The sequence below is a fragment of the Taudactylus pleione genome, unplaced genomic scaffold (assembly GCF_031769625.1).
Source record: "Taudactylus pleione unplaced genomic scaffold, aTauple2 ptg000505l, whole genome shotgun sequence".
In the NCBI taxonomy this organism is placed as follows: domain Eukaryota; kingdom Metazoa; phylum Chordata; class Amphibia; order Anura; family Myobatrachidae; genus Taudactylus; species Taudactylus pleione.
This window is the reverse complement of record NW_028284907.1, coordinates 247,257-259,878: the sequence shown is the minus strand read 5'-3', so window position 1 is coordinate 259,878 and position 12,622 is coordinate 247,257. Positions and strand designations below refer to the sequence as shown.

The 12,622-nt window shown below is 52.5% G+C and overlaps 1 protein-coding gene across 1 annotated transcript in view; it reads left to right on the top strand.

Moving 5' to 3' along the window:
- Nucleotides 1-12,622, top strand: part of LOC148501709 (uncharacterized) — a 288,055-nt gene that overhangs the window by 243,027 nt on the left and 32,406 nt on the right. The window contains exons 20-25 of the mRNA XM_088450064.1: nt 729-1,013; nt 1,215-1,413; nt 1,694-1,881; nt 1,959-2,110; nt 2,342-2,442; nt 10,875-11,023. Coding sequence (XP_088306190.1) covers nt 729-1,013; nt 1,215-1,413; nt 1,694-1,881; nt 1,959-2,110; nt 2,342-2,442; nt 10,875-11,023 — 1,074 coding nt within the window. The remainder of the gene's footprint in view (nt 1-728; nt 1,014-1,214; nt 1,414-1,693; nt 1,882-1,958; nt 2,111-2,341; nt 2,443-10,874; nt 11,024-12,622) is intronic.

Sequence of the window (12,622 nt, the reverse complement as noted above, 5' to 3'; positions counted from 1 at the left end):
TCCCTCCCTGGGTGTATAACATGGCAGATCTCCTCCATATGTATGCCATACAGTGATCTGAGCTATGTGCTATGGCCTCTGGTTCTCATCCTGATCCCTCTCTGCAGCTCGCTCCCTCTCTGGGTGTATAACATGGCAGATATCCTCCATATGTATGCCATACAGTGATCTGAGCTATGTGCTATGGCCTCTGGTACTCATCCTGATCCCTCTCTGCAGCCTGCTCCCCCTCTGGGTGTAAAACATGGCAGATCTCCTCCATATGTATGCCATACAGTGATCTGAGCTTTGTGCTATGGCCTCTGTACCACACAGTTGCAGTTGGACTTTTTAAACTTTGCCCTTTGGTGTCTCTGTAGAGGGGCACCCACTGAATTGCCGCATGGTGGTGGGCAGCTTGCAGAAGACACCCAGCACCTATATTCAGTGTAACCTGGTCTTTACATGGAATATTGATTCTTGGACAGCCTTGTAGGAGAGTGCAGTAGTTGATTCCAAAGTCCTCTGAAGCCTGGATGTGGTGAAGATTGGACGTTTCTTGTGCCTGGATGGACACTCTGTGCTGTGACCTCTAGGAGAACCTGCAGTGTTATGATTGTGCTCTATAGCATGTGTGATTAGTATTTTGGGTTTCAGGAACCTCTAGATGACTACTTTTTGGACTTGTAGTTGTCTTTCCTACTTTGGATGTACTCTGACTCCTGGTTATATATTTGTGTCTTCCCCAGGTGTCCTCCATGAGGACCTGAAGCTGTTCCTGGAGACAAACCTGCCGTTATACATGCCAGCTGAGAGGAAGCAGCAGGCTCTGCTTCTAGAGAGTGACCGTAGGATCGGAGCTGCCACCCAGCAAGAGCTGAAGCTGCTCATGGAGACGATCCTATCGACAAACATGCCGGCTGAGAGGAAGAGTCCTATGCTTTGCGTGAGTGACAGTGGGATCGGAGCTGCCATCCAGAACGAGCTGAATATCCTATACCGGACGGACGGCGTGGTGTGCGAGATTATGAGAGGTGAGTTACTGATATCACGATTTTGTGACCACGTCTGGGATAGTGCCAGCTCCTGGTCTCATGGTTTCTAGCGTTGGCTGAGAATGTCAGACTCTCCTGGGTTATGAGGTCTTGTTACTGGTGGTTAGGTCCTGTCAGAGAAGCGTTTGTATTACAATATCCCAGGTGGACGACCATTACCTGTAGTGTCTTTCTGTGCAGGAATCAGGTTATACTTTCTCTCCCTGGTGAAAGGACTCACAGCTCAGTCGGCCTCCAAAGCGCAGCTCGGTTTAGGCCACAGCTACTTCGAGGCCATGGTCAGTGTCAACGTAAGTCAAGGGGACAACATGATCATGCAGTCTATCATTTTACTGGATCAGCTGGACAAGGACATAAACACCTTCTCCATGAGGGTCAGGTGAGGATCTCTTCATAGGTGACTATAGTGAGGCTGGACCTCTCAGTCCCCGAGACAGCATAATCTACTTTCCAGACCACTGGACGGCCATGTTCTCATCCTCCCAGTGCTTACCACAGATAGTGTTGTCCTTCCCGCTGTCTGTATAGAGGTAGAGTAGTGAGATTTCCGTCTACACCACAGCTCCGCGGTGCGGTATTGTTAACGGGGGTACAGACCTCGCCAGGGTAAATCTTATATTAGGCGGCTGTATTACTATCACTCTTCTCTCCCCATACAGAGATTGGTACGGGTGTCACTTCCCGGAGCTTACAACTATCGTGTCTGATAACTACACGTACTGCCGCTTGGTGAGTTTCATTGGAGACCGTAAGGAGCTGTCAGAGGAGAAGGTGGAAGCCATTGAGGAGATAGTCATGGACAGTGCCAAGGCCCAGGCAATCCTGGATGCGTCTCGGTCGTCTTCGGGTATATTTTATTGTCACAGGTGTTGGTCATTTTGCCTCTTATTGGATGTTCTCATCTCCGTCTCACCTCTCCTCCAGGTGTGGACCTCGTACCCAATGACCTCACCCACATTGAGGGCTTCAGCAGCTATGTCCTGTCGCTATCTGAGAACTGGAAGGTTCTGCATGGACAACTCTGCTCAAAGATGAACCAAGTGGCCCCCAGCTTGTCTGCCCTCTTTGGAGTAGTGGTCTGTATCCCGGTCTGTACGTGACATATGATGCATGTCGCTACACTCTGTGTTTTACATTCCTATAGCTCCACCTTGTGGCCCCTCACAGAGATGATGTATCAGTACATCTGTCAATCCTCTGAGCCCACTTGCTGAGATTCTTCCACTGCTGCTCTGTGCTGTCGCTAATTCTACATGGCACGTGGAGGTGTACTTGAAGGCCACTGAAGGCTTTCCTTACATCCACAGGTGGGCGCCCGTCTGATTTATTGCGCTAGAAGCCTGAATACACTCGCCGAGTCGTCAGCCGACGCCGTTTGGTCCTCCTGGGCAGACAAGGCCACCTTCAGGTACATTGGCCGGGTGATTGTGGTGGTGATTGGTGACTGGGCGCTTTTTGTGACTATTTGGCACATGGTATTTGTCGGCTGCCGCATGAATCCGTGTGCCTGACCAATCCTCGGGTAATTACTGTCACTCCGTGTTTCTGACCGATCCTCGGGTAATTACTGTCACTCCGTGTTTCTGACCGATCCTCGGGTAATCACTGTCATTCCGTGTGCCTGACTGATCCTCGGGTAATTACTGTCACTCCGTGTATCTGACCGATCCTCGGGTAATCACTGTCACTCCGTGTGTCTGACCCATCCTCGGGTAATCACTGTCACTCCGTGTGTCTGACTGATCCTCGGGTAATTACTGTCACTCCGCGTGTCTGACCGATCCTCGGGTAATCACTGTCACTCCGTGTGACCGATCCTCGGGTAATCACTGTCACTCCGTATGACCGATCCTCGGGTAATCACTGTCACTCTGTATGACCGATCTTCGGGTAATCACTGTCACCCTGTGTGTCTGACCCATCCTCTAGTAATTACTGTCACTCCGCGTGTCTGACCGATCCTCGGGTAATCACTGTCACCCTGTGTGTCTGACCGATCCTCGGGTAATTACTGTCACTCCGCGTGTCTGACCGATCCTCGGGTAATCACTGTCACTCCGTGTGTCTGACCGATCCTCGGGTAATCACTGTCACTCCGTGTGTCTGACTGATCCTCGGGTAATCACTGCCACTCCGTGTGTCTGACCGATCCTCGGGTAATCACTGTCACTCCGTGTGACCGATCCTCGGGTAATCACTGTCACTCCGTATGACCGATCCTCGGGTAATCACTGTCACTCCGTGTGACCCATCCTCTGGTAATCACTGTCACTCCATGTGACCGATCCTCGGGTAATCACTGTCACTCCGTGTGACCGATCCTCGGGTAATCACTGTCACTCCGTGTGACCCATCCTCTGGTAATCACTGTCACTCCATGTGACCGATCCTTAGGTAATCACTGTCACTCCGTGTGCCTGAGGCTTTTCTCTGAGCTGTCAGATACAGTATTCAGGAGGGGCTGGGCTGCACTTCTTAATGTTAAACATGATAATAGGTGCTACCATGCTGAGACCTGTAGTTCTACAGTAGAAAAGAAGGGGGAGAAGCAGGTGCACTCTATAAGCATGTATATTGGGATTGGGGAGTGATTGCACAGGAATATATAAATGGTGAGATGGATCAGTATACAGAAGGTGCGCTCTGGGAGTAAACCGTATGTATCAGAAAGGGAAGAGAGAGGAAAAGACCTCCATATAGGGGCACACTCCTATTACAATGAGAATAAGATACCTTAAATCTCTACATTTTAATAATAATCATTAAAACTGAAAGAGAGAAAATGGCTCAGTTACTGTACCGATCAGGTTACGTATTCTCCAATCATAGGAGATGCTCTCATACATCCTACAATGTATCATTCTACATATTGTCCATTACCCATGGGAGAGATCATACAGTTCTTGTCCTCAATCATTTCAAATATTTCTACTTCAGGGTCCATAGGGGGTCCACAGGGTTGACCTTGGGGTATATCTGGATCCATGGGCACCACGCAGTTAAAGCTTTAGCTGCTCCCAGGATGCACTTGGGTCCGTCCTCCTCTATACCCCGCCCCCGGCCACAGCACCTCAGTTTTAGTTGGTGCCCGGCCGGAGTCGGGTCACCTGCGCAGGGGGGCTGCAGGAGCAGCCCCCAAAAGCTTTCTATTTTTATTTAAAAAAAAAAAAAAAAAGAGCCTGTTAGATTTTTATTTTACAACAGAGGCTCTAGTGTGGCAGCGACGGGCTGTCTATGCAGACGCCCACGCTGCCGCTCTCCTTCCCTGCTGGCGCCGCGACGCCAGTACTGCACTGGGGATCGCGGCGGGAGGCCAGAGTCCGTACTAGCCGGACTCTGGGTCCCTCCCTGGACTGCTGCCGGAGTCGCCGGGGACAAGGTAAGCCGCGAGTCGCCGATTAGCGGCGACTCGCGGGTTTTGCCTGCAGATGCAGTCCTTTGCCCCCGGTCCTAGGGGACAGACCGGGGGCCGCTAGCGGTGGCGGCGGGCTCCCCCTCTGAGGAGGAATAACCCGTGGGACCACTAGACCACCAGGGATATATGGCAAGCGGGATGCCGGCAAGCCCTGGGGTTAATATGCTAGCCAGGGGAGGAAGCCTTCCCTGTTTAGCGGCTCCTCCCCTCAGCTCAGCGCGCCTTTCAGCACGGAGTCTGGCGTCGCTGAGCTGCAGCTACTCGGCCACTCCTCCTCTGAGGTCTCCAGTGGCCATTTTCTACAAGTGGCAGCGCAGATCTTCAGGGAGCACGCGGACCGGTCCCCCTGTGTACCTCTCCCCCGATATAAGGACAGCGTACACAGCACTATAGCCCTCCCAGACACTGAATCTGGGCAGGTTGATTGTAGTGGAAAGGTGCAGTGAGTATATCTTCCTGCATGGTATGTGACTTTTGCTAGTGCTGCCTGTCTGTGCTTATTTTCCGCTTACTGTCAGCTTATACCTATCCCTTTACTTCTCCTACAAGCCCTACAGGTGTGTGGGGGAGGGGCGTTTCTACTGACCTCACTTATATAGATCACGTATTTGTGAGGTCCGTCACATACAGTTGTGTGCTACACAGTGCCGTATTGTGGGCTGTTGTTTAGCACACCGGTGAGTGCGTTTTCTTCTGCCCTGTTGCCAGATATATTTTTTGACTATATAATATATTCTGTCATGTCAGACGAGGAGGTTGAGCGCTCAGTGGCTCCGGTGTTGGCCTCCTGCGGACGCTGTTCTGCAGGAGTAGATAGGGAGGATTTGTCACAGGATGGCCTGTGTAGTCGATGCCAGGTGACTCCTGGCCCATCCAGACCTTCTCTGGCGCAGGAACCACCGTGGGCGATGTTTTCTCAAGTGCTGGTGTCTATTGCGGACCGTCTGTCGGTCCCGACTGCTCTCCCTACTAGGTCGTTGCCCCAGCCGACCATCCCCCATTCCCCGGGTGTCCCGCAGTTATTGCGGAGTCCTCCTGGGTCTCAGTCGGTGGGTCCCTATGCGGGGTTGCCTATGTATATACAGGCTTCCCCTGTGCCGCAGCAGCTTGTGGTACCTTTTCAGGCCCCTATGGTGACTCCTCCACCCTGGGTGGATGTGCTCTCCAACTCCGTGCAAAATTTGGCGGCCGCTTCCTCGGCTTTTCAGTCAATGTTGCAGACTGACATGCCTTCTAGGATTTCAAAACGCCCACTCATGACACGGGCTGCTCAGGTATCGGACTCAGAGGGTTCCTCAGATGATGGGGAGGTCCCTGATGACACTGACTCGGACGCCTCGGTCCAGGAAATGGATACCAAGTCGTCCATTAATGTGTGAGCACTAGTTAGGGCGGTGCGTGCTATTCTTCTTATAGAGGATGAGGCACCGGTTCCTAAGTCGAAGTTTCCTAGTTTCAAAAAAACTAAGGTGGCTTCTGCGGTGTTTCCCCTGTCGGATCAGTTGACGGATCATATGGCGGTAGCTTGGCAGGCGCCCAGTAAGAGATTCCTTCCTCAGAAGCGGTTGGCTTCTAATTACCCCTTCCCTGAGGCACATTGTAAAAAATGGGAAACTCCCATGTCACCCGTTTAACTCTGGGCGCCACCTTACCATTACCGTCGATATCCTCGCTGAAGGATCCCACGGACAGGAAAGTTGAGACTTGCTTAAAGTCTATTTACTCCCTCTCCGGGGCGGTGGCCCGACCGTCCATGGCCATCTCCTGGGTGGCCAAGGCCATTGAGGGGTGGGCCAATGCATTGGAAGATACCTTCCCGGACGACGCTCCGGATGTCCAGCGGGCGTTGTTGGGACAAATGAGGGACGCTGCTTCTTACATTGGAGAAGCTTCTTTAGATGCTAGTCTGCTGACCTCGCGGGTATCGGCTGCAGCGGTGTCTGCCCGCCGATCCTTATGGTTGCGGTCCTGGAGAGCGGACTCTGATTCAAAGAAAGGTCTGGAGGCCTTACCTTTCAATGGGGAATTACTATTTGGTCCGGACTTGGACAAAATAGTGGACACCCTGGCTAAATCCAAGTCGGCCTTCCTCCCTTCGGCGGCACTGCCTGCTAAGGTTCGGAGTTCGGCTTTTCGTTCCTTTCGGGTTCAGGGTAAGGCGAAAGGTCAGTCCTTCCCGAGACAGTCTGCGAGTAAGACGGCCTCTAAACCCAAGAAGCAAGCCTGGAGTGCTCGGCGCCCTTCTTCCAAGCAGGAAGATAAACCTGCGGCCTGATGGGACGGGCCTCCCTCTGGGGGACCTCAGAGTGGGAGGCCGACTTCTTCTATTTGCCCAGTGCTGGCACAATACCACCACGGATGTCTGGGTTCGAGAAGTGGTCTCCCAGGGGTACGCCCTGTCTTTTCGGCACAGACCACCCCACCAGTTTTTCTGCACAAGTCCTTCTCAGGACAAGACCAAGGCGTTACAGGTTCAGGAGGCTATAGAGTCCTTGCTGAAAGCAGGGGTCATTGTTCCCGTTCCTCTATCACAACGAGGGACGGGGTATTATTCGTCTCTGTTTCTGGTGCAGAAACCCAATGGTTCTCATCGCCCTATCCTCAACTTGAAGTCTCTGAACAAATTCCTCAGAGTTCCCAAGTTCAGGATGGAAACGTTACGTTCCATCATTCTGGCGATGGAACCGGGGGATTACATGGTGTCCCTGGACATCCAGGATGCTACCTCCATGTTCCGATAGCATCTTCACACCAGCGGTATCTGAGGTTCGCTATCCTTCAACACCACTATCAGTTCCGGGCGCTACCCTTTGGTCTCTCCACGGCACCGAGGGTGTTCACGAAGATTATGGCGGTCATGGCCGCACATCTTCGGAACCAGAATGTACGGCTGCTGCCGTACCTGGACGACCTCCTGTTGCTGGCGAGCTCCCCGGAGGTACTGCTTCAACATCTCCACCTGACGATCGCTTGCCTGCAAGCACACGGGTGGTTGATAAATTGGAAAAAGTCCTCCCTGATTCCATCACAGCGGATGGTTCATTTGGGAGCCCTGCTGGATTCGCATCAGCAAAGGATCTTCCTGACTCCGGAGAAGGTCTCCTCCCTACAACTGCGGATACGCAGTTGCCTGAGCCGTTGCCGCCTGTCGGTCCATTCGGCTATGAGAGTTCTGGGGTCCATGGTGTCGACATTCGACATGGTGGAATTTGCCCAGTTCCATTCCCGGCCCCTGCAGGGGCTGATTCTATCAGAATGGAACGGGTTACCTCACCGGATCCGCTCTCAGGTGCTGGTGTTATCTCCGGACGTTCGGCTATCTTTGGCTTGGTGGCTTCAGACAGCTCATCTGGTCGAGGGGCGCCCATTTTGGATCCCGGACTGGGTCCTGCTCACGACGGATGCCAGTCTCCGGGGTTGGGGGGCAGTGACCGGCTCTTTGTCGCTTCAGGGTCGTTGGTCAGCGGAAGAAGCACTTCTCCCCATCAACATCCTGGAACTGCGGGCAGTATACAGGGCCCTGCAGTCGTCTGGCCCCGCTCTTCACGGAAGGGCGGTACAGGTGCAGTCCGACAACGCCACCACGGTGGCGTATATCAATCACCAAGGCGGAACTCGCAGTCAGGCAGCGATGTCGGAGGTGTCTCGTATCCTGACTTGGGCGGAGGGTCACATTCCAGCGATCTCGGCAGTCTTCATCCCCGGAGTCCTCAATTGGGAGGCGGACTTCCTCAGCCGTCACGACGTGCATCCCGGGGAATGGTCGCTTCACCCAGAGGTGTTTCAGCTACTCGTGGACAGGTGGGGACTGCCGGAGCTGGACTTGATGGCCTCCCGTCACAATCACAAGTTGCCCGTTTACGGGTCAAGGACAATAGACGCAGGTGCAAGTCTGGTGGACGCGCTGTCGGTGAAATGGATGTTTCACCTGGCTTCAAATGGGCTGTGTGGCTGGTCACCGGTTTTCCGTCTCCCATTTCTGTGAGTATGGTTTCTTGTGTGTTCCAGTCTTCCTTCTCTCTGTTTAGTCTCCTCCTCCGGCCTTGGCTGCTTACCAACTGAGGTGCCTGTGGCCGGGGGCGGGGTATAGAGGAGGACGGACCCAAGTGCATCCTGGGAGCAGCTAAAGCTTTAACTGCGTGGTGCCCATGGATCCAGATCCAGCTATACCCCAAGGTCAACCCTGTGGACCCTATGGACTTCGTAGAAACAGAGATAACAAAGGTAAGTTCTTACCATATCTTTTGTTTTATCAATCCCCACAGAAATATAACTACAACACGTGATATAGTAATAGTACAGTAATAGCCCCTGTGTACTTGCTCTCCCCCCCCCCCCCCTCTTTTCTGCTGTAGAACTACAATATTCAGGACAGATTTCACAATATCCTTCTGCAGCATTAACGTGTGGATGGGAAAAGTCGACAACTGAGGGAGGGGTGAGGTCAGGGAACAGCAGGAGGGGTCAGTACTATGGGGGAAGGGAAAGTCCGTCATAGGCTAGTGAGGGGGAGAGGGCAGGTCAGTAATAGGCTAGTAAGGGGGAGAGGGCAGGTCAGTGATCGGCTAGTGAGGGGGAGAGGGCAGGTCAGTAATAGGCTAGTGAGGGGGAGGGGGCAGGTCAGTAATAGGCTAGTGAGGGGGAGAGGGCAGGTCAGTAATAGGCTAGTGAGGGGGAGAGGGCAGGTCAGTAATAGGCTAGTGAGGGGGAGAGGGCAGGTCAGTAATAGGCTAGTGAGGGGGAGGGGGCAGGTCAGTGATAGGCTAGTGAGGGGGAGAGGGCAGGTCAGTAATAGGCTAGTGAGGGGGAGAGGGCAGGTCAGTAATAGGCTAGTGAGGGGGAGGGGGCAGGTCAGTGATAGGCTAGTGAGGGGGAGAGGGCAGGTCAGTAATAGGCTAGTGAGGGGGAGAGGGCAGGTCAGTAATAGGCTAGTGAGGGGGAGAGGGCAGGTCAGTAATAGGCTAGTGAGGGGGAGGGGACAGGTCAGTAATAGGCTAGTGAGGGAGAGAGGGCAGGTCAGTAATAGGCTAGTGAGGGGGAGAGGGCAGGTCAGTAATAGGCTAGTGAGGGGGAGAGGGCAGGTCAGTAATAGGCTAGTGAGGGGGAGAGGGCAGGTCAGTAATAGGCTAGTGAGGGGGAGAGGGCAGGTCAGTAATAGGCTAGTGAGGGGGAGAGGGCAGGTCATTAATAGGCTAGTGAGGAGAGGGCAGGTCAGTAATAGGCTAGTGAGGGGGAGAGGGCAGGTCAGTAATAGGCTAGTGAGGGGGAGAGGGCAGGTCAGTAATAGGCTAGTGAGGGGGAGAGGGCAGGTCAGTAATAGGCTAGTGAGGGGGAGAGGGCAGGTCAGTAATAGGCTAGTGAGGGGGAGAGGGCAGGTCAGTAATAGGCTAGTGAGGGGGAGAGGGCAGGTCAGTAATAGGCTAGTGAGGGGGAGAGGGCAGGTCAAGTAATAGGCTAATGAGGGGGGAGAGGGCAGGTCAGTAATAGGCTTGTAAGGGGGAGAGGGCAGGTCAGTAATAGGCTAGTGAAGGGGAGAGGGCAGGTCAGTAATAGGCTAGTGAGGGGGAGAGGGCAGGTCAGTAATAGGCTAATGAGGGGGAGAGGGCAGGTCAGTAATAGGCTAGTGAGGGGGAGAGGGCAAGTCAGTAATAGGCTAGTGAGGGGGAGAGGGCAGGTCAGTCATAGGCTAGTGAGGGGGAGAGGGCAGGTCAGTAATAGGCTAGTGAGGGGGAGAGGGCAGGTCAGTAATAGGCTAGTGAGGGGGAGAGGGCAGGTCAGTAATAGGCTAGTGAGGGGGAGAGGGCAGGTCAGTAATAGGCTAGTGAGGGGGAGAGGGCAGGTCAGTAATAGGCTAGTGAGGGAGAGAGGGCAGGTCAGTAATAGGCTAGTGAGGGGGAGAGGGCAGGTCAGTAATAGGCTAGTGAGGGGGAGAGGACAGGTCAGTAATAGGCTAGTGAGGGGGAGAGGGCAGGTCAGTAATAGGCTAGTGAGGGGGAGAGGGCAGGTCAGTAATAGGCTAGTGAGGGGGAGAGTGCAGGTCAGTCATAGGCTAGTGAGGGGGAGAGGGCAGGTCAGTCATAGGCTAGTGAGGGGGAGAGGGCAGGTCAGTAATAGGCTAGTGAGGGGGAGAGGGCAGGTCGGTAATAGGCTAGTGAGGGGGAGAGGACAGGTCAGTAACAGACTCAGAGGGGGCAGTTACAGTAAGTAAGAGGCAGTTAAGAGGAGTGATGGGTCAATTTGATGTGCTTTAGGCTATTGCTAGTGTTGGGAGGGTAATTGGAGCAGACTTACCCCTTACTCCTCTATGAGCACTGCACTAATTACCCTGCCAGAGTGAGCAGCCTCCTCTCTTATATTGGCCGTAGTAATGCGCCTGTTGAAAAGTTCTGGGGTCGATTTTACAAGTCTCAGTAATTCCCTTACAGGTCGCGGAAGGTCAAGAAAAGGAACCGGAAAAATGGATGTTACTTACACTTCCCCCTCATTGATCAGGCGCCTTCAGGGACCAAGAATAATCTCTCCCACTACCTGGCTACGCAGTGCGTGTTCGCTGCCCGGATGGACTTCTTCTCTGGTGAGAGCTCTGCGGTATAGAGTATAGTTACTGTCAGAGCTGACGCCCTTATTATTGGGGTAGATAGTCAGTCAGTACAGTTACTGTCAGAGCTGACGCCCTTATTATTGGGGTAGATAGTCATTCAGTACAGTTACTGTCAGAGCTGACGCCCTTATTATTGGGGTAGATGGTCAGTCAGTACAGTTACTATCAGAGCTGACGCCCTTATTATTGGGGTAGATGGTCAGTCAGTACAGTTACTGTCAGAGCTGACGCCCTTATTATTGGGGTAGATAGTCAGTCAGTACAGTTACTGTCAGAGCTGACGCCCTTATTATTGGGGTAGATAGTCATTCAGTACAGTTACTGTCAGAGCTGACGCCCTTATTATTGGGGTAGATTGTCAGTCAGTACAGTTACTGTCAGAGCTGACGCCCTTATTATTGGGGTAGATAGTCAGTCAGTACAGTTACTGTCAGAGCTGACGCCCTTATTATTGGGGTAGATGGTCAGTCAGTACAGTTACTGTCAGAGCTGACGCCCTTATTATTGGGGTATATAGTCAGTCAGTACAGTTACTGTCAGAGCTGACGCCCTTATTATTGGGGTAGATAGTCAGTCAGTACAGTTACTGTCAGAGCTGACGCCCTTATTATTGGGGTAGATGGTCAGTCAGTACAGTTACTGTCAGAGCTGACGCCCTTATTATTGGGGTAGATGGTCAGTCAGTACAGTTACTGTCAGAGCTGACGCCCTTATTATTGGGGTAGATAGTCATTCAGTACAGTTACTGTCAGAGCTGACGCCCTTATTATTGGGGTAGATAGTCAGTCAGTACAGTTACTGTCAGAGCTGACGCCCTTATTATTGGGGTAGATAGTCAGTCAGTACAGTTACTGTCAGAGCTGACGCCCTTATTATTGGGGTAGATAGTCAGTCAGTACAGTTACTGTCAGAGCTGACGCCCTTATTATTGGGGTAGATGGTCAGTCAGTACAGTTACTGTCAGAGCTGACGCCCTTATTATTGGGGTAGATAGTCATTCAGTACAGTTACTGTCAGAGCTGACGCCCTTATTATTGGGGTAGATGGTCAGTCAGTACAGTTACTGTCAGAGCTGACGCCCTTATTATTGGGGTAGATTGTCAGTCAGTACAGTTACTGTCAGAGCTGACGCCCTTATTATTGGGGTAGATAGTCAGTCAGTACAGTTACTGTCAGAGCTGACGCCCTTATTATTGGGGTAGATAGTCAGTCAGTACAGTTACTGTCAGAGCTGACGCCCTTATTATTGGGGTAGATGGTCAGTCAGTACAGTTACTGTCAGAGCTGACGCCCTTATTATTGGGGTAGATGGTCAGTCAGTACAGTTACTGTCAGAGCTGACGCCCTTATTATTGGGGTAGATGGTCAGTCAGTACAGTTACTGTCAGAGCTGACGCCCTTATTATTGGGGTAAATAGTCAGTCAGTACAGTTACTGTCAGAGCTGACGCCCTTATTATTGGGGTAGATGGTCATTCAGTACAGTTACTGTCAGAGCTGACGCCCTTATTATTGGGGTAGATTGTCAGTCAGTACAGTTACTGTCAGAGCTGACGCCCTTATTATTGGGGTA